The 22,300-nt window shown below is 34.0% G+C and overlaps 2 protein-coding genes across 9 annotated transcripts; both read left to right on the forward strand.

Moving 5' to 3' along the window:
* The first annotated feature begins 1,838 nt into the window (after positions 1 to 1,838).
* On the forward strand, positions 1,839 to 6,356 carry LOC105040847 (probable inactive nicotinamidase At3g16190). 4 transcript variants are annotated; one of them, XR_012140005.1, is made up of 7 exons: positions 1,843 to 2,059; positions 2,263 to 2,382; positions 2,841 to 3,072; positions 3,505 to 3,621; positions 5,093 to 5,201; positions 5,445 to 5,807; positions 6,111 to 6,356. XR_012140005.1 is itself a non-coding variant. In XM_010917566.2 (6 exons), exons 1-5 carry the CDS (start codon positions 2,009 to 2,011, stop codon positions 5,164 to 5,166), a joined length of 594 nt encoding a protein of 197 aa, XP_010915868.1. In that variant the 5' UTR covers positions 1,843 to 2,008; the 3' UTR covers positions 5,167 to 5,201; positions 5,445 to 5,970. The 4 variants fall into 4 exon arrangements, 2 of the variants coding, with proteins under 2 accessions (XP_029119128.1, XP_010915868.1); XR_003800246.2 differs by lacking the exon at positions 6,111 to 6,356 and having other exon boundaries at positions 5,093 to 5,245; positions 5,445 to 5,970; XM_010917566.2 differs by lacking the exon at positions 6,111 to 6,356 and having other exon boundaries at positions 5,445 to 5,970.
* A 2,519-nt stretch (positions 6,357 to 8,875) lies between these two features.
* Positions 8,876 to 15,581, forward strand: LOC105040846 (probable inactive nicotinamidase At3g16190). Of its 5 annotated transcripts, none has more exons than XR_012140007.1 (9): positions 8,876 to 9,254; positions 9,740 to 9,811; positions 9,977 to 10,090; positions 10,792 to 11,023; positions 12,009 to 12,125; positions 12,889 to 13,222; positions 13,321 to 13,418; positions 13,759 to 13,826; positions 15,059 to 15,581. XR_012140007.1 is itself a non-coding variant. In XM_019848964.3 (7 exons), exons 1-6 carry the CDS (start codon positions 9,027 to 9,029, stop codon positions 12,960 to 12,962), a joined length of 837 nt encoding a protein of 278 aa, XP_019704523.1. In that variant the 5' UTR covers positions 8,878 to 9,026; the 3' UTR covers positions 12,963 to 12,977; positions 13,321 to 13,722. The 5 variants fall into 5 exon arrangements, 1 of the variants encoding a protein (XP_019704523.1); XR_012140006.1 differs by having other exon boundaries at positions 8,878 to 9,254; positions 12,889 to 12,977; XR_002164140.3 differs by lacking the exon at positions 13,759 to 13,826.
* The last annotated feature ends 6,719 nt before the right edge of the window (positions 15,582 to 22,300 follow it).

Raw genomic sequence — 22,300 nt, forward strand, 5'->3', positions numbered from 1 at the left:
GGAATGTTGAAATGATTGTTGCCAGACTGTTTATTGTTGATCTCCTAACAACTAGATCCTTCGAGTGGCTTTTTGTGATTTTTTTGTTTTTTTGTTTTTTGGAGAGAACGTATTGTTTGCAGTAAAATTATTAGTAAATATAATCTGCAAAGCTTGGATTCCCTGTGACTCCAAAACAAAAAACTCTTGGATCCTGAACCACTATCGGTAAAACAAAATTTCCTTAAGTATATCCTTATAAACTACCAAATAAAAGAGGAATTCTGAACGCAACCACACTACAAGATGCCAATTTTAATGGAACAAAGGCAAAAAAAAAAAGAAAAGAAAAGAAAGCAAAACAGACTCTAGGATCGTCTTTCAGTTTTTTTCATATTCCGATCAAAAATTTTATTTCTTAAAAAAATTTAATCCTTTACCTCTCAATAGTATATTTGAGGAAGAATATACATTCTCACGATTTATATCCAAAGGCCAATTAGAAATTGAATAAAAAAGATTGGATTATGGATATGGAGTCGCGAAGCATAATTTTTTTGGATTGGATTAACTCTTCCAATTGAATGGGTACGAATAAAGGATCTATGGATGAAGATACAAAAGTTTATTTTCAATCGTAACTAGATCTTCAATTTTTTTTTGTAAAAGGGAAATTGAAGCCAAATAGCTATAAAATGATGGTTTTGGTTTACCAGAACCATCAGCATATTGTTTCAGCTCGGTGGAAACCAAATTCTTTTCCTCAGGATCCTGCGAGTGGAAATAGGGAACGAAGTAACTAGACTAAATGGATTTAGTATAATCTCCCTCCTCTAAAGGGATCATCTAGAAAGCAAGTAGCTTTGGATGGATTCATACAGAAAAGCTAACATAGATGTTATGGATCTAATTTTTCTCTTTGGGAATACATCGATCTTCTATAAAGGAGCCGAATGAAACCAAAATTTCATATTCGGTTTTGAATTATCTAAATGCTCTTACTCCTTCACTTCAGCATCGATCAAACTCTCCATTTCTTCACTTGCCTGACAACCACAGGTCGGCCTTAGCTCATTATATTGCCATCTTTGAGGCCTCAACCAATTTCCTTGGACATCCATCCATGCAATAGATCTGACACCACCATTCTCCATATTCAACATTGCCATCGCCACAAAGATCCACAAGCCAGTTACATCGATCAATCTTTATATTTATCATTGTTATATTTTATCTAAATGCGTAGCGTAGTGCATTCATGGTCCCAATGGGGAAGTCTAGCCACTCTACTCTTTGGGCACGGTAGAACAAGACGCGGCCGGGGAAGCAAAATGAAAGAGAGGGCTTGGGAGCGATCAATTCATGATCGTATCATACTCTCTGATCTCTCTCCCATGCATCCTGGCCCAATGTTGGCGAAATATATTTCTTTATTTACGTCCACGATCACTTCTTCGTTTTGTGGATTTTTTTTCAAATTTTAGTTAGAATTCTATATATATATTTTTAAAAAAATTTAAACGAATGTTAATAAGAAAAGTATGAATTATATATATATATATATATATATATATATATATATATATATATATATATATATATATATATATATTATAAAAAAAACTATGGCCGTCCATGGCTATAAAATGTGTCACGAGCGAACTCTAATTATTTGTGAAGCGGTAAAGGCAAAGGAGGGAGCTTGGCGTGCGGCACGCTAGTTATTTTTGAAGTGGTAAAGGCAAAGGAGGGAGCCTGGCGAAGGGATAGGGTTATATATATATATATATATATATATATATATATATATATTAATTTTATAAAAAAAACTATGGCCGTCCATGGCTATAAAATGTGTCACGTGCGAACTCTAGTTATTTTTGAAGTGGTAAAGGCAAAGGAGGGAGCTTGGCGAAGGGATAGGGTTGAGAGGTGAGAGGAGGACCGACTCGTAGAAGTGGTAAAGGCAAAGGAGGGAGCTTGTCGAAGGGATAGGGTTGAGAGGTGAGAGCAGGACCGACTCGTAGCCATGGCGGCAGCCAAGCGGAGCGAAACGGCGATGCTTGTCATCGATATGCAGGCATGAGATATAATCTTCCACTTTTGCCCACGTGTTTTTCATTGTCTACCATGAGACTCGTCGCCGGTGTTTGGAGAGTTCCCTACCCCCCAGATTTTGGAATTCCTCTCGCCCTTCAGATTAATTTATTTATATGGTCCTTTTTATGACAATTTTCAATTTATTTGTAGTTAACATCGTCTTCTTTCTTCGCTAATTTCCAGAACGATTTTGTATTGCCGGAGATGGAAAGTCCGATGCTGGTGGCCGGGGGCGAAGCTATCGTCCCATCCGTCGTCAAGGCCATTTCGGTGGCCCGAGAGCGTGGCATTTTCGTTATTTGGGTCAGTTGCAGGTCCCTTTTTCTTTTTCGTTCTCCTTTCCTCCCAAATGATGCCTGCGTTGGTATGGTAATCGGCGATTCTTCACCAGTCACCACGAAATCTTTTCCGATAATTTTACGTGCATTGTTTTAGACGACACCCTCTTTCTGTCTAATTCATGGACAGATTTATTGATTTTATTATTAAGTTCTCCACAATGATCCCCTCTTTGAGAATGCCAGATATACTTGACAAAATATTAACCAGCGTTTTTCTTTTATCACACGGTGCAAAATAATCAAGGGATTATGATTAAATTCTGATAACTTAAATGTCCGTAATATTGATATTGACAACAATTGAATAGATTATTTGCAACTATCCCAAAGGATTTTATGGAATTTATGATGGTGGCTTCTGGAGTTTTTGTATTAGTTTGTATATTTCTCAGTCAGTTAAAAAAATATGAAGGATCGTAGGTTGTTCGAGAACATGACCCCATGGGTAGAGATGTTGAGCTCTTCCGCAGGCACTTGTATTCCAATGGTGAAGGACCTACCGCGAAGGGTGCCAAAGGTGCAGCACTGGTTGATGGACTTGCAATCAAGGAAGGAGAGTATAAGTTGGTGAAGACTCGCTTTAGTGCATTCTTCGCGACCCACCTTCATTCACTTCTCCAGAGCTCTGGAATCAAGAGCTTAGTTATTGTTGGTAAGCACTAATCTACTGTGGATTGTATAGCTTGTCTGCTTGTTAAAGAAGAACTTTTCCTTCATAAGCTCTAAATTTATAAGTCATACAAAAAAGCTATAAGACTTTGATGCGACAGTTCTTCATTTTGCTATATTAATTCATGCTGCTTATGTTTGCGTTGTTTTTTTTCTCTTTTTTTTCCTTTTTTTAAAAATCTGTTTATTTTAGAAATAAGGTCAGACTGCCACCTCCAAGGCTCAAACTCTGGGTCCATACCTAGTTCATGTGTGGAAAGATACAATGTTTGGTTATTGTATTTTTAATTCATGCGTTTCAATAACTCAGTACTCAAGTATTAATCTTCAATCCTTCATCCTCCCAGTTATATTTTATCCTGTTGAAACAAGCACGCCATCAGGGGACTAACCCAACAACCTCTTCTGTGTTTAGGAGTCCAAACACCAAACTGTATTAGACAAACTGTGTTTGATGCAGTAGCACTGGATTACCAAACTGTCACTGTCATTGTTGATGCAACAGCTGCAGCTACACCTGAAATTCATTCTGGTGAGTGGGTTTATGATTTTTATGCAGTAATTCTCATACTTCTTTCCTACTTGCTTGTGATTTCAACTGGTAGTTGTAGTTATATTGGTTACTGGAAACTTGCCACTAACATCCTGTTGCTTTCACATCTAATTGAGACATGAGAGCTGTGAGCTAGCCTTCAAGAATGAGTCAATGGTACTAGGCTTATCCTTTGCACAATCAAATTTTTATGAATACCAAGAAAGCCGGATACAGCTGGAAAATGGATACATGGAAGGAAAGATAAAATACCAAAATGATAGAGAATTTGAAACTATCAGATTTAACAAAATATTAGCTGGAAAACCTTTTTTTTTTTACTACTGGATATTGCCTCCTAGTCTCTTGCCATGTTGCATGACTGCTACTTGTGGTTCTTGATTCAGTTCTTTTTCGAGGTAATATAGTGGTGTTTCTGCACATGTAGTTTCTTTTTACCATAATTATGATCTCTATTATTCTTGCTCTCCGCTCAAATTGTCTTTCCATGGATTTGAAGTTCTTCAATATGACTACCATGCATGGAACTTGAGGAATTGAATGAGGATTACCTATTACTGCAGTCGGTCTGGCCTAAGAAATTTGATGATAAGCCCCTTGGGAAGTTCACAGCAGATCTCTCCCTGTATCAATTTCTACACTGTGGAGCAGGTCCTCTGTCCATTTTATTATGTGTTGCGAAGACTTCAGGGCCTGATAAACTTAATTTTTTGTATGTGGCTGGTGATTAAGAATTTCCTTCATACTGCTGAGGTCCTAAGTAAATAGGCATGGACAGTATCCTCTAGTTGTTCATTGTGGGATGCTGCAACAGAAACGGTATCTCACCTATTCCTGCATTGCTCTTTCAGTAAGAGCTAGGGTTTGTCATTAAGGTATGTGTTCAAGCAGCAAAGGACACCCACCCAATGCCTGGATTTCACTGAACCAGGTCTTGACAAATGCTCTTCATGACTTCAGAGAATGGGTTAGACTGTGCCCTGCCAAGTCAATGGCCTTTCACTCTAGGGTGGCAGAAAAATCTCGTCTCTCTTCTATCAATCCTAGTTGGCTTGGATTGCATCCCTTTCTCCTTGCTGCGGCTGCTGTATTTTCCCTTCTGTTTGGCTTTTTGTCTTTTTTCCCTCCCCCCTTCTTTGTATATGTTACATTTTTCTGATATTTAATGTAGGAGCATATAAGACGCTCCTCCCATTATTTATACAAAAAAAGTTCTTCAATATGAGGCAGTTGATCATAGGTTATCAATAAGAAATAAAACTGATATGGAACCCAATGACTGTCTATGGAGAACTTTAATAGGGATGTTGTGAAGTCAACTTTATTACTAATTTGTCTCATTTGATTGTTGCTGTCACTAAGATTACATATAGATATGCTTTATTCTGATGCTTTACCAACTTGCAGTTCTTCAGAAAACACTAATTTTAAATTTATTTTCTTGAACCAGCCAACATTAGAGACATGAAAAATATAGGAGTGTTAACGCCAACGTTGCAGGAGTGGTGCAGCTTTGATGCTTGATTAAGTAATTGTGATTGTCAGAGCAGATTCATGGGGTCAGTATCTGGAATACGATACCTTGTTTAATATACTTTAGCGTGTAAGTACCATTGCCTCATATGGTTTTAACACATGTATGTAACATCTAGAATTATTGGTATATTCAGCATTTTTTTCTTTTCCCCATTCAACAAGTTCAAAGTCGAATCTTTGTTCCTTGTGATGAACTATTTCAGATTTTTGCACATCATGAAGGAGAAAAGAAAATAAGAGCAATGTCACTATAATTTGTTTTTCAGGTTTGCAGTTACAGTATGAAAGAGCAGCGCCACAACTCTAAAAGTCAGAATAAAGTAAATGAAAAGAAGAGCAGCAGTAGAGCTATGGAAGAGCAAGAGGAGGGGGATATAATTTATGTCTCATCTCACTGAACTACATATTATGTCTGTGTTATCCGCCCACCTTTCTTTTATTATCTGCTATTTCTGAGGTAATGGTGAAGGGCAATGAGATCTGAATATAAGAACCAATGCCTAAGGTTAAATATGATGGTCCTGACAAGAAGGAAGTTCTGACTCGCCCTTTCATGAGAAACTATTGATAGATACTGATTGATTTGTATGTGTGCAGAAACATAACAATGCAGAAATGAAACTCCTTAGGTAAGAGAAAGAGTGTCGACTTCATGCTTTTGTTCATGGCTTTAGAGAAGACATGCAACCAAGTTGCCTCCTTATAAATAGCTTATTAATGTAAATTATGGAATGATTACATTATGTTTCATATATTACAACCGTCATAGATGGATAACCTTCTTTGTCGTAATTCGTGGTTAGAAAGATCATAGTTTTTGACAACATAGAATGCTCATTTGATGTTATCAAAAAGGTGTTAGAAGTTATTTATTGTATACATTTTCTTTCCTGTATTCCTATAGCTGATCAACTTGTGCTTTCTTTGGGTAGTCTGGAGAATGCCCTGCAATTAGATGCTGAAGTCAACAAGGGAGACCACCTGACTTGTTAATAGTTTGTTTCATGGCCCCACCGTCAGTGGCTAGCTTTGTTCTATCATGGAACTCTTGTAGTCTTTTTTTTCTTTTTTTTTATCTTCTGGTGTCTTGATATGAAAATGAGTTGGACACTATCAATAGAATGTGTGGTTATTTGACTATTTAATAACATGGGAAAGCAGGATTTCTTGCAACACAATCATGATAGAGTTACACAGGATTTTTATCATTGAAAACAAGATTTTAAATCTCATTGGATAGAGGTGCCCTGATTTCTTCATAAAATGACACACTCTATTGTGCTATCCCATTCCAGCAATCTGATCGTACATTTTGGTAGATATTCTTCATCTCTCTTCCCTTCTTCCTTCATTTTTTTCTTTCTTTTCCTTTTTTTCTTCTTTTCTTTTTCTCTTCCATCTTCTTCTTCTTTTTTCTTTTTCTTTATTTTTTGATCCTTTACTTTCTTTCTTTTTTTTTTTTTTTGCTTCTTCTTCTTTCTCTTTCTTTTCTTTCTTCTTTTCTTCCCCCTTTTTTTTTTTTTACTTTTCTCTTATTTTCTTTCTTTCATTCTCCTCTCTTTTAACTTTTTATTTTCTTCATCTTTTCTTTCTTTCTTTCTTTCCTCTATTTTCTTCTCTCTAGATGAATTTTGGAGTTTCGATCCTATATTGATTCTTTTTTCTCGTAAGAACAGAATGGGATGGTCGGGACACCTCCTAACCCGTTGAGACATCAAACTTTGATTGAAAAGAATATGTTATGATTGACTCTACCAACTAGATTGTGTTGAATGTTAACTGTAGTAGAGTTTGCACCGTTAGAGTTGCAAGGCTCTAGTTCCTATGCTTCCATCCAACAATGACATGCATAATTTAGGTCTATCAACCACTCCTTTTATTGTATTTTTGCGGTTCAATTGCTTTTAACTGTTTATGCTTCTTATAAGTATGTTACTATAATATGAATGGAGTAGACGGGATTGCATGGGGGTCTTTGTTTGCACACCCCCATGAAGATATTTCAATTAACCAGTGATGAGCAGGAAGACAGATGAAAGAGAATATCAAGCTGTATTGTTCCCTTCCTATAAATATGTTTGGCCATACATGAGATGATACCCAATGCAATTTACTAAACATCTGCCAACATTTTCAGTGAAAACTTTATGGACAAATTTCTGCCTATTTGTTTTAACTTTCTATTATATTTTTCATGGATCCACCTAACCTCCTTTTTTGAAGAGTAATGGAGGAAGTAAGTCACTTCTCTCAAATTTATTAAAATGGGACAGAATGCAAAAAATGTAAGCAAGTACAGGGTTAAGGCATGGGAGGAAGAGAAGTGTAGAGGAGAGCTTGGTTCTTCCCTTCAATAGCAATCGACGGATATCAGGTAACTTTTTGATGCGTAAATTTTCCTAGAGATAAAAAGAGCGAATAGTTCTATGAAAGACCTCGCGAAGGGTGAACAGTTTTACGTAAGACCGCGGTCGATGAAGAAGAAATAAGTGAAGAGTCTCACCTCCAGAGAGCAAGACACTTTCAGGAAGCGAATATATATATATATATATATATATATATATATATATATATATATATATATATATATATATATATATATTAATTAAAAGATATATATCAAAAGAAAAAAGAGAGAGAAAAACTATGATGGCATAATTTATAACTAATTGCTGATGGTATCTTCAATATGAGACCTACTTTTCTATCCAGCCACCACAAAATTAACTGTTTTCAGTGGTGGACGTAACTCGTATAGGATTCATCCTACCAAAACCAAGTAGTTTATGTTGCTGTTGAATTAATATTTATTTCAAATAAATAAAATATTATTAAAGATTTTATAAATAATTTGTCCACCCCAGCTGGCATTGTTTATAAACAATATTCGTGGTGTCCGGAAGTTTCATCTCGTTCTTATTTTTCAATCAACAAGTGTCTATGTGTATTCATCAATAAATAATCCATGCTTGGAAGTAAAATTTAAATAAATTAATTAAAGTTTTGATGGATAGCCCAAGAGCATTGTTGGGTTCAGCTGTTACCATGGTAGGTGTTTATCTTTCTTCTTCGCTCTTTATGTTATTTACATGAATGTGCACGTGCTGATTTAGTTACTACCCTGTTTCATTTTGGCATTTTTATGTAAGCCATTCAGAAGTGTTGTCTCTTGGTTCGGGCCATTCAGAGTTCGGCCTCGCTCCGAGTAGTTCTCTGATCTATTAGGTTTAATAATTTGTCTAAACTCTCCCATGTACCGTCCGGAGAGATCATTTTGTTATTTCTGTTGTCATAGATTTTTTTAATAATTATAAAATAATATTATATTATTAATTTAATTATTTTATAATTATAAAATAATATTATATTATTATAAAATAATTATATTATTATAAAATTATATTATATTATTATAAAATAATATTGTATTGTTGTAAAATAATATTACAATAAAAAGATATTACATTATTTATTATTACAAAAAAATATTATAATAATATAATATAATATTATTTTATTGTAAAAATATAATATAATATTGTAATTTTTTTAAAAGATACAAAGATATAAAGGTAATTTTAATTAAAATAGATAGTTATTTTAATTTATATTTGAAATGGGGAGGTATTTTTATATAAAATTTATTTGGAAGAATTTTATAGGTTGGATATGAAACTAAAAATTTATTTTTAATTTTTTATATAATATTTAAATTTTATTTAAAATTAAATAATAAGTTAGAGCGTCGGATAAAAATAAAATAAATATAATTCATCTCTGATGGACTTCCTGCTTTACGGTTTATCGGAAGGACGAAGGGCGAAGGAAGCCGGAATCAAATCCCAAAAATGTCCATCGCCACTCTTTCTCCCTTCTCCTCCACCGGACCCTTCTTCCCCCGAAACCCTAATTCTAAACCCCTAATTCGAACACAAATAGGAGCTCGCTGGAGAGATCAAGCTCCGTCCAAGGCGATATCGCTCGTTCCTCGTCGAACGTCCATTGAACCGGCGACGACCACTTTCTTGAGCAGCGGACGTTCTGGAGGGTCCGCCGCTGCAATACCAGCGGCTCAGGTATCCTTTTTCTAGGGTTTCTTCTCCTCCTCCTGACAGTATCATTTGAAGCTTTATGTATCTATTGGTTTTCTGCTTTCCCTGGTTTGCATCAAGAATCTTTTTCTAGACCCTATCAAAAAAAAAAAATTCTTTTTCTAGATGTCGTCTTTGCCATTAACTTAGACATAAAGCGCACATGGAAGAGACATTCGGTCTTGGTACGATCAGACATTCTACATCTGATCACAAATTTATGCTTTTACTGCAGTCTAACTATGATTCTCTCTCCATAAGTCATCTTTTTTGATGAAAAAATATTGAATCTTGATAACTTAGTTGGTAGATTTTTTATGGAGAAGATATCTTATTTAATGCAATTTTACTTTTGCTATTGAGATGATAGTTCTGTTACTAATTATTTAGTTTTTGTAGGAAAAGATGTCCCATGTTATTGAGATTGTAGACCAAATGTAGCTTGTAATATTATTTTGCGTATGTTGTAGATTTCTGGAGAAACTGTCCAATCTAATGCAGAGAAATGGAGCAAAACAGCAATGTTGGTCATAGATATGCAGGTGAGAGAGATATCTTCTTTTGCCCGAATTTTTTTACTCTTTTTGCCTTGTTCCCACTCTTTGGGAATTTGTTTCTTGTTAAATGAACGTACATTTCTTTGTTAATCTCCAACTTACCCTGGTTATATAAAGTTTTTATTAACATTCTATTTATTTCATTTCCAGAATGATTTTATTTTGCCAGATAGACCGATGTGTGTGGCTGGAGGCCAAGCTATTGTCCCATCTGTCATCCAGGCCATTTCTGTTGCAAGAGAGCGTGGAATTTTTGTGATATGGGTCAGTTTTAAGGCCCGCACAACACCACCCCCTCCTCCTTCCTTGATTTTTGCCTGTCCTCTCTACCTATTGATATAGATTTTTTGAAGATAGAACGTACATATATGGACTATTAAGATGACCTTTTACTACTCTTGTTCACCTATAAATTTTAAATTCTAATCTAATTAAATTAATTTCAGAAACATGTCTGCCGATGTGTGGATGCATACCTAGACATGTACACTGTACAATTACATTCCACTGCAGACACTTGTGCACGAACACACACACAAAAATGCAAATCATTTTGAATCCGTATGTATGAATGCGAAGATAACCTGGATCATATTTAAATCTTATAAATTATTTCTATTGGTGGAATCTTTTAATAACTTTGAACCATCTAAAATTTTTTTCATATTATTCTGAGAAACTTATTTTTCTTTTTGCAATCATCTTTTATTTTTCTTCTTTCATATGCCCAATGGATACTTGGTAGAGGATTGACTTGAAGAAAGTTTTCAACATACATAGAAAATAATAAAGAGGTTGTGTGCACATTATAAACCTAAGGCATTTTTCATATTTTAATGAAATTGTGGAAGGATCAATACACCTTTCCATAGAAAGCTTGTAGAAAGTTTTAGATGGTTCTTACATTTAAAGTCATTTATGTTATTTATCTCACACCCGTGACAGTAAAAGAACAGAGAATGTAGGTTGTTCGAGAACATGATCCTTTAGGAAGAGATGTAGAGCTCTTCCGCAGGCACTTGTATACTGATGGTGAAGGACCTGCTATGAATGGTTCCAAAGGTGCAGATCTAGTTGATGGACTCTTGATAAAGGAAGGAGATTACAAGTTGGTGAAGACACGCTTCAGTGCATTCTGTGCCACACAACTTCATTTGCTTCTTCAGACCTCTGGAGTCAAGAGCTTGGTTGTTGTGGGTAAGGAGCAACAGAGTAAATTGTATACTTTTTTGTTTTTGGCATCTGCAACAATCAGGTTTTTTCATCAAGCTTAAGATCTTATGTGCTGGTTTAACATAGTCCATTAATTTCTGCTCAGTTTCAAGGTTCGTTGGAACAAATCAAAAACCTGTGCAATGCAATACATGTTCTGAGGATTACAAGTGCCATTCTGTACAAAAGTAGTCTTGTATCAAGTTTTGAACTCAATTTGATTGCAATTCGCTTGTCGTTGGGAAAAATGTATCTAAAAAGGGTCATTAAACTTAGTGTATTCGTACTTTAATTAAGAATAGTCGCTTGTTTGACCGCATCTCTTTCCTTGCTCTCTCCGTCTCTTTGCGCGCGCCTCGCCCCCCGTGGTCTCTCAGTCTGTTTATGTGCGTGTGTGCATGCTCGCATGTTGATTTTGTAGAAAGTGTGGGTCAGAGGATTTGTATAGTTTTGACAATAACAGCTGGTATTCCCCATCTCTGTTGTGCTTTTTCATTTGCTTGTTCTTATTATTCTTCAGTGCATTCTCAAATGTTTTTCTTTAGTTCATGGACTTTGACATTCTAAACTGTTTGTGATTCTGTTGGAGCTTCCTTCTCCATCGCTTGGCTATTTTTTGGCATTCTACCCTGAAATCTTGAACAACATCAACCCTTCCCTTGCCCTTCCTGAACCACCACTACCAGAAAAGAAATCTTCTTTTATGTTTATATCTTTTCTCTTGCCAGTCTCAAGCATACTAGGAAGTTGGAACAAATAGAGGGTTTATAAAGCCACCGCAGTTAGTTGGGGTCACTTCACTGCTTGTGGTAACAATATCCTTTTGTTGGTTTTGTATAGGCTGATGATGCAATTACCCTGACAATGCGAATGACGTGCCATAACATTTTAGCATTTTTGGACCATTGCATTTTGCTCCATCCTATAAATACTGTTTGGAAATTAACTCATCCAACTTTTCAATGTTCAGGAGTTCAAACACCAAATTGTATTAGGCAGACTGTCTTCGATGCAGTATCCTTGGATTACCAATCTGTTACTGTCATTGTCGATGCAACAGCTGCTGCTACTCCTGAAATTCATCTTGGTAGGTACTTTTATTGGCTACTATACACTAATAGTCCATTCCTGTATGTCCTATTTGCCTCTGTTTTCTGTTGATAGTTGTATATATTTTGGTGCTTGGAAGCTGCGTTCTGGTTATTTGATGGATATTATATACACCACCTTTCAACAATATAAAATCTGATTGACAGCTAAAAGCTAGGTTATTGGAACTCATGATAATTTGAATAAGGTTTGGTTTTTGCACTATCAAAGTTCTTGGAATCAGGAAAGGCAACATTAAACTAACCCCAAGCATGAAAAGAATATGGAGCTGATTGAAGAAAAGACCATTACAACCAAAACCAAAATCTTTAGCTTGATACTCTTTGCCTTTCACATGATGACATGAATGCTGTGAGTGCCTCTTTTTGTTCAGCTTTTTTCTAGCAGATATATTGATGTATTGGCACAACAAGATGTAGTACCAAAATATAAAAATGGAAACACATTCCTTATTTTCTATTCCAGTTGGCTCAGCTGGCTTTTAGGCTTTTCAGAATGTCGTGATTGATTTAGTGTAGGTGAGTGAATTAGTTTAGTAAATAACTAAATATGATATATATGCCCTTGAGAATGTTGCGGTCAATAACTCTATTTCAGATCTCTCTGTCTCAGGCACCCATGCATATGACTAGTTCCTCTATCTCATTCATTTACAAGTAGATGCACTTTACTTTGATATCTTGTTACTTGAATAGCTTGAAGAAACTCCAGTGTAACTGAAGTTTACTATCTTGAACCAGCCAACATCAGAGACATGAAAAACATTGGAGTGGCAACACCAACTTTGCAGGAATGGTGCAGCTTGGATGCTTAATTGTGGTTCCTGGTGGTAAAGAAGTTTTCTTTGTAGATCCACATCTCAATTGTGATGCTTAGTTGAATAAAGCTGAACATGTACATGTGTCATTTTCACTTGGCAAAGATTCACCTGACTTGGTTCGCATTAGCTTATCGGTTTCATTGCTTCTGAGGGACGCACAAGGATCTCCAAATACTATCAGCTGCCCTTGACAAATCTGCTTAAGTTAAAACCTTCCAAAGATGGGATGCTAACCATCTATTCTTTGCTCCATCGTAACAAACGCTAGTCAATTTACTGCACAGTTCTTATGATTTTTAGAACCCAAAATTGCTGATTTTGCCCTTAAGCTTGTACCGCTGTTTTGTATCAGGCACAGGTCATGTGATATAGACCCCCATTGTCAATTGATGGAAGAGCGCAAAAGAGACAAGCAACAGGTTGATCTCTGTTATGGAAGGAAGCGAGCAGGTGAGATTCATGTTGGGCAGGTTGGCAAGTCTTTGGCATCCATTGAAATACAAACATTTGTGTAGGATAAATATTGATATGAACAATATAACATTGTTGGATGCCTCATTCCATCATCAAATGATTAGTTGCCTGATAATCCAATGTGTGAGATGATTTAGAGATCAGCAGGAGTGCTGTGTATAGAGAGGGAAGGAGAGTAGTGAGAAGAACACGAGTTCTGGCTCATTAAACCAGCACCCAAAACTTAGAAAAAAAATGATATTAGGATTTTAGAAATGTGAAAAATTAAGGATTTTGCTAATTCTTGTGATTTGTGTCTTTTTGCCTCTTTTCGCAGAAGATATCGTGAGAAGAGTCGATTTGATGTCTGGAAAGGACCCAAGGACCTGCCAAATCTTTCTAATGGTCTTAGTCAACAGATCTCTTCCAATATGTCTTTGTTAGTAATGAAGAAACCGTGGGTTTTATACCAAAAAAGAAAAGAAAAGAAACCATTGGTTAACGAGTCTCAAACAAAACTTGCGCATTCTGTTTTAAGAACTAGGACTGGAGGAAATTTAACGAAACTCAGGTCAAGCCTGAAATCTAATTCAGGTCATTGGTATCAATCTCCATAACAACCATTAACAACCATTTGCCTCCTCCATTAGCAACCATTTCCCTTGTAAATTGGGCGGATGTTGTTGGTGGCAAGCAGCTGCGACATATTCATTACTTTACTCTGATATCACATCCAAGTTAAACGGCATGATCTTTAGTTATCACATTATCAAAATTTTGGAGACCAAGAAGGCAAACACGGTACAGACCGGAAATATCAAAACGTTTGAGGAATTCAAAATACTCAATTATGCATACATATATGTGCATGTACGTATTTGTGTGTGTGTGTGTATATGTATAAGTGTGTGTGCATAACCTTTCAAGTCTATTGACATATCATATTCCTGTCATAGGTACTTTCAATTCAGTGCTTTTGAAGGGAAAATAATCATTATCTGTGCACAATGAGAAGATTTCCAGGAACCTAATGCTTTTAGGATTTGAATTGGCCTTAATTTGAGTCTCAACATATAATTAATAAATGTATGGCATATCAATGGTGATTGCTTGCCATTGGTGACATTTGATCCCGTGACTACTTATGGATCATTTTCATGGAAATGTTGCAATAAGTAACTCGTAATGTCATCTGAATGCCTCTGATACTATTAGTTTTATATGGAGAAGCATTTTATTTTGATATCACATTTATGAGTTACGTTTCATTCATGAGTCAGCATTAAAGTCAACTACACTTTCGTAGACCATCCACTCTCCATTCCAAGTTAACAACTCACCTGCATTTTACCCCCCTTGCTTCCCTTTTTAGTTTTTATCCCCTCTTCTATTTCATCTTCATTTTCCTAACAGGAGCAACTCACTATTAAAGCACGCATGTGAAAGGACGTGGCCGTGAACGGCTGCATAATGAGACTCTTAGTGATACAGATTGGACTTTAGGAGATCTAGTTTGGGTTGTATCTTTCGTGCAAAAGAATAATAATTATTATTAATTTTTTAAGGGATGTCAACTGTTGGATTATATCTGGCACAGATCTCAAGGCACTCTAACATTCTTCCACGTGTTTTGACAGATCCCAAAGTATCTATTGCACAATCTAATGATTGACATCGGAAAAAAGAGCTGAATCATTCTCTCGCATGGAGGAACAATCCACACCCTAAGAGACATTGGGTGAAAGTTAGTGTACGCTGGAATGTATGGTGAGACTTGTCTTGTTCTAAAGGGAGAGCATGGTCTGAGCTCAACAGCCGTGCAGTAATCCATGCAGCCGCAAGGTCTAGAGTGGAAAAGCAGTGCTTGCGCAAATCACGCTGCCTGTTCAAACAGGCCTAGTGATAAGGTCAACGAGATGGTTCGTCATGATCTTCATTTGGAAGAGCTGGTCAAACTTTACTGGAATGTTCTTGCGACGAGTTTGGTTCATTGATTACTTCAAAGATGTAGAAGAAACAGTTGTGTAGAGGGAACTTTTGGTCATAGTATTGACGCAAAAACAGAATAGGTACGATGGATTGAGAATGAAATTGTTGTCTTTTTTCACCTGATAGATAATATTTAACAAAAAGAATATAGTTTGATTTGTTCTATTGGTATTTCATGTCTCATCTAGATGAGTTTACTAGATGTTCTTATTTATTTTTTTTTTTTTCCAGCAGGCTGTTCTCATTTGTTTAATAGCTCTCTCTCTCTCTCTCTCTCTCTCTCGTTTATTTGACGTGAGAAATTCTGCCGGCTCTTGCTATTAGATTAGTTATTTGTCAAATTTGTTCCTTGTATAGCTAAAAAGAAAAAAGTGATAATGGAAAATTAAGAGAATGGGAAAAAAAAAAAGGCGTCGAAGACGAAGAGAAGGAAATTATGGAGGATGGTTGACATGATGACATTACAAGAAATAATTTTATGACCATGAGTGAAGAAGATTCAGGACTCTGTCTTGAACTATCTGAAGAGAAGGTAACAAACCAAAATTTATAACCTTCGAAGGTCCGGTACTCTGGCTTTTTAAAGAGCTGCACCCTTTTAGAGTCATTTTAAACCAGAAATAAATCTGTAAATATTGAATCATTCCATGCGGACGAATGGATTTTTCGAAACTGTAATTTTTGTTGAAATTTTTGGCCAAGTGAGGGTTCGAAAATTTTCAATTCTCATACTCATGGTTCGACCGGTCCCAATGGTGGGATCTCCTCGCCGCCTGGCTTTTGGAGTCCAAACTGCTATTCAAGTCCAACGGCTAAGCGCGTCCGGTCGTTATCATCGCGGAATCGTACTTGTCGCCGAACCTGAGTTCATTATTTAAATAATTTTTTTAAAAAAATTATTTATTAAAATAATATATTTTTTAATTTATTTATAAAATTAATATAAATTTAAAAAATGTCATTTGAAATGACGTTTTATAATGTCCACATCACAACCCTATCTGTTCCACATAGATGATTAAAAAAATATAATAATAAAGTCATCATTTGAGATGACGATTTTAAAAATCTCATTTCAAATGATGACTTTCATTATTTACTTCTAAAAAAAAATTATAATTTTAATTTTTTTTTAAAAATAAAAATTTTAATTTTGATTCAAATAAAAATTTCATTTCAAATTAGTATCCCCATTTCAAATTATTTTTTAAAAAAAATATCCTAAAAAAATGGGTCTATAAAAATAAAAAAATAAAAACTACCATAAAAAAAGGAAAAAAAAAGGAAAAGAATGGAAAAAAAATAAAAATTGTAATTCTAAATTTTAAGAAAATAAAAATTTTAATTTTAATTCAAATAAAAATCATCATTTCAAATTACAATCTCCATTTCAAATTAATTTTTTTTAAAAAAATATCCCAAAAAAATACCTCAAAAAAAATGAAAAAAAATAAAAAACACCATAAAAAAAAAGGAAGAAATGGAAAAAATGGAAAAAAAAATAAAAACTATAATTCTAAATTTTAAAAAAAATAAAAATTTTAATTTCAATTCAAATAAAAATCATCATTTCAAATTAGGATCCTCATTTCAAATTAATTTTTTAAAAAAAAATATCTCAAAAAAAGAAGAAAAAATATCTAAAAAATAAAAAACATCATAAAAAAATAAAAATTATAATTCTAAATTTAAAAAAAATTAAAATTTTAATTTAATTCAAATAAAAATCATCATTTCAAATTAGTATCTCCATTACAGATTAATTATTTTAAAAAAATATTCCAAAAAAAAAAAAAAATACCTGAAAAAAATAAAAATAAATAAATAACACCATAAAAAAATGAAAAAAAAGGAAAAAATAGGAAAAAAATAAAAATTATAATTTTAATTTTAAAGAAAATAAAAATTTTAATTTTAGTTTTAATTCAAATAAAAATTATCATTTCAAATTAGTATCCCCATTTCAAATTAATTTAAAAAAAATATCTGAAAAAAAATATCTCAAAAAATAAAAAATAAAAAATATCATAAAAAAGAAAAAAATGAGAAAAAATAAAAATTATAATTCTAAATTTTAAATAAAATAAAAAATTTTAATTTTAATTCAAATAAAAATCATTATTTCAAATTAGTATCTCCATTACAAATTAATTTTTTTAAAAAAATATTCAGAAAAAGAAAAAAATACCTCAAAAAAATAAAAAAATAAAAAACATCATAAAAAAGAAAAAATTAAGAAAAAAATGAGAAGAGAAATCAAAATTATAATTTTAAATTAAAAAAATAAAAATTTTAAATTTAATTGAAATAAATTTTAATTTAAAAAATGAAATAAGAATTTTAATTTTAATTCAAATAAATTTTAAAAATAAAATAAAATAAAAAATCAATCTGTATCATCTCCTTACCGATCAGTATCAGTGCCGTACCGACTTAAATTATCTGATATATTATTATTATTTACGTTATAATTTTTATAGCCATTTTAGCATAATTTTTTCTCTCCTAATGTTCTGAGACACATGAGATTATGTGTATCCATATCCACAAAGCATAATATCCGATCACTTGAAATGACGTTTTAAAAAATGAGCTTAAATATCAAAAAAATAAAAAATATAAATTTTAAATTTTAAAAATAAAAATAAAAAATTATAATTATAATTTTAAATTTAAATTTAAAAAAAATAAAAATTTTAAATTTATTTAAAATAAATTTTAATTTAAAAAAAATAAAAATTTTAATTTTAATTCAAATAAATTTTAAAAAAAGAAAAAAATAGAAAATCAATCCGTATCATCTCCGTACCGACCAGTACCGGTGTCGTACCGACTTATAGCAGCCGAAACCGCATCGCACCGAACGGTTGGTAAAAGCACCATAATGTACCAGAGTCTTACCGACCTATACCAGCTTATACCGCACCGTAAGTAGCTGTTCGTGTCCGTATCAGATTGAGATGTACCAATGCGATCCGATTCATCTCATTTATCGAAAAATCGACTTGAACTTTGCTGGTTCCCCGCCGACTTATCTGATTTAGCTTATTTTTAGATATTTCAAGAAATATAATTAAATTATCCGATATATTATTATTATTTATGTTATAATTTCTATAGTCCTTTTAGCATAACTTTTTCTCTCCTAATGTTCTGAGACATATGAGACTATGTATATCCATGTCCACAAAGTATAATATCTGATCACTTGAAATTAAATAATATAAAATAGAATCAATAATTAATAATATAAAATAGAATAAAAATGTCAAGTGTACAAAAAATAGTACAATAAAAATTTTAAAAATATTAAGTACAAATCTAAAAACTACTAAGTCCCACAAGGACATCTTGGTGCCCGTGGTCGCTTGGACCTTCTCAGGAAGGTCCTCAACAGCTATTCCTGCTCTTGTATCTGCTGTGATGGCTCCTCTCCTACATCAGTGGAGGTCTGCTGGTCATGCTGCTCAGGAATAACTGGTGCTGTCGGATCATCTACGGACTGAGTGGCCCCCTCAACCCTTTCATCTGGATATACAGATGGATCTAAAAAGAAAATGTCATACTCATGTGGCCAACTGATACCCAGTGATGTCGTCTGGGGGATGTAGGAAGAAGAAGGCCCTGCCATCTGTGGATCAAAAGGTGATGGCATCTGTGCAGCATATAGTGATGATATCTGCGGAATATGCGGTGATGACATGTGTAGAAATATGGTGACGGTATATATCTCATATCTGGCGCATCAGCTGCTTCATACCAAGGTGCACAGCTATTTGGGTCAACACCAATCACTATCAATATTTTTGAATTTGTTCTCTCTATCTCACGCAGTATCTGAATCTGCTCGTCCTCATCAATCGTAGATAAAGCACGACGAGCATCCAACATAAGACCCGACATAGAATCAGTCTACATAATAAAAATAAAATTAGCAATATACTGTAAAATATAAAACAAAAATATAACACAAACAACATAAACTATTTTTCAATCTTAATTATTAGAAGTAAAGACATTGATATAAAATATAATTTTTATGGTCTTATCAAAAGACGTATAGCAGAACTCTCGCTCTCGTATTCTGGAATTGCATACCGAGGCTGTCCAATGACTCGCACTGTAATGCAAAAAAATCAAACCATGTAGTCCTCGGTATATGGACGGCTTCTCAAAATGAGATCACCATAAACAATGTGATCTCGACATGCATCCCAAATATCGATATACTCTGCATGTCTGATACGTCAGTCAATACAAGCTCTCTCTCGTCGATCAATATGATGAAGTTCCTGACTGGTATCAAACTACTCTGGAATGCCCTGAATCTGACCAAACTGCCGCAGGACACGATCGAGAAGATGCCATTCTACCACATCAAAATAAATAAGTGGCATCCTAGCAGTCCATATGTCATGTCCAATTGTACACATTTGCGATAATATAGCCAATATCTTATGTATATATAGCCTCCACAAAAACTAACAGAGTTAAAATAAAAAAAATTAGTAAGATAAAATTTTAATAGATTTTGAATACTGTAAAATAATATTTGTAAATAAATAAAAATTATCCATCTATGTATATCAACTAATGTTTCAACTGGCACCTATAAATCTATGCCACTCTTGTCGATACATGATGAACGTTGAATGCAACGTTCCATCTGTTTGACAGTCTACTCATGTTAAATAGATTTTTTTAGATTTAAAACAGTACTAAATTTTAAGTAAACGAAGCAATATTTTTATACCTATATCCCAATGGTCTGTCTAATCTGAATGGAATATCAGGGTCATACTGCTCTGGTGGCATCTCGAGCAACTATCATCGTAATAGACTAATAGTCGGCATCCTCTTCCATGCCCAAATATGTAAATTTCAAAAAAATCATACCTGATATATCAAATCAAAGCTACAATATTAAATTTTTAAAAATATTAAAAATATTAAAAATATAAATTTTTAATTCACATACCTGTAGTAATACAAGATAACCATCAATCTCGTTCTGGTCAGCATAAGAACCCCAGCACATAGTCCTGTACAGACAAGCTAGTACTGCACTGTCCCAACTGAGCCTACGAATGAACTCTAAATCCTCTAATAATGGTAAAAACATCAACTTTATCTTGTTCGATGAAGTATCAGATAATAGAACATCACTTAGCAACTGCAGCACCTGACCCCTGACATACTACTGCACCATCTCCTCTGATGCATCATCTCCAATGTGAAAATATCGATAACGATCATCCAAACACTCTATCCTGAGTCGTGAATGATCGAAAAACTGGACGTCGGGCTCAAACCCTAGCAATCATAAGCATAAAGCCTACTACTCCAGAATGGTAAGTGTGGGATCAACTTCGATAACTGGATCGTCATCAACTGGTAGTCCGATAAGAATGTTGACATCCTGTAACGTGATGGTCGCTTCACCGAATGAAAGATGAAACATATGTCTCTAGATGCCATCTCTCAAGCAAGACAGTAATAAGATCAACGTTCATCTGTATGCGATCAATCCGATACACTCCATAAAATCCAAGATATCACAAATAATCCATCACTCTAAGTGGGATATGCTCTGTCCTCTAGAAGTCAGCATCGGATTGTCGTAGTCGAAGATGTCTGGACTCCTGCAATAAGATATAATAATTAGATAATATATATGATTTTAAAAAAATATTAATAATAAGAGTAGGATTGGAATGCTTACGCCGTCATCTAAAATAGTCTGTGACCGATGGTGCTCCTGTAATGTAAGAATACTCGTATCTCGAGGATCTGGATACCGCTGATCGTAAGCCATAGCATGCTAATGAATCTAAAATAATGATATTATCCCAAGTGTATTAGAGCATAAAAAATATGATAGCCATTCATTTTATGAGAAATATGTTTTAAATACAATATTGTCATATAATACAACTTAAACACATAATACAGTTCATCTTCGGATAGAAAACAACATTGAAAATACAATCCCACATAAATACATAAAACAACATTCCATATAAATATATAAAATAATATTAAAAATATATCTTCGGAGCCTTTAATTTCTTCCACTGCTTGAAGTTGAAGTGTGTTGAAGTATCCTAGGACAGCGGCGACGATCATGACCTTGTTCCTTACAAATGCCACAGTGATTCTTACTTCTTATTTGCCTATCATCCATTTCATTTCGCAGTCTTATCGACTTTGGTCTGCCTTTCTGCTTGAATCTTAAACGATGATGATCAGAAATACATTTGAACATATGTGTATGCATCCAATAACCTTCATGTGGTAATAGATTAAACTCGCCACTCCAAGCATTCATATATGTTGTAATTGTATATGCATCATTCACAAACCCACTAAAATGTACAGTCATTTTTTGGCACACAGCTAAAATGTGTGAACATGGATATTTGTACATGCTCCACTTTACACAAGAATATTTTTTTTCAGTTAAAGTAATAATATAAAAATTTTCTCCACCGCGTAATCCTGCGCTTGTTCTTCTCGTAAGCACTTTATATATGCCTCTTTGAAGGTTGAATGCTGTTACTCGGTGCTGGTTAGTTTTAACTTGATCTTCAGTAATCTTAATTGTAACATGAGGAGTAGAAAGATTATTTGAATTTTTTTGTACATATCTCAAGACTTGGGTATGCCTCGTATTAAAGTATTTCACAAGATGGTAAAATATTATTTGAACATAAGCCATAATTGGCACATTTCTAGCTCTTCGTAAAATATTGTTAAAAACCTCCGATAAATTTATAGTTAAGATCCGATAGCGCAGGCCGTCATCATGTGCCAACGTTCACTTCTCTTTGTCTAACTCAGACAACCAGTTTTAAGCCTCTTTATTTACTGTTCTGATCCTACCCATGATA

Source organism: Elaeis guineensis, chromosome 3, assembly GCF_000442705.2.
Source record: "Elaeis guineensis isolate ETL-2024a chromosome 3, EG11, whole genome shotgun sequence".
In the NCBI taxonomy this organism is placed as follows: domain Eukaryota; kingdom Viridiplantae; phylum Streptophyta; class Magnoliopsida; order Arecales; family Arecaceae; genus Elaeis; species Elaeis guineensis.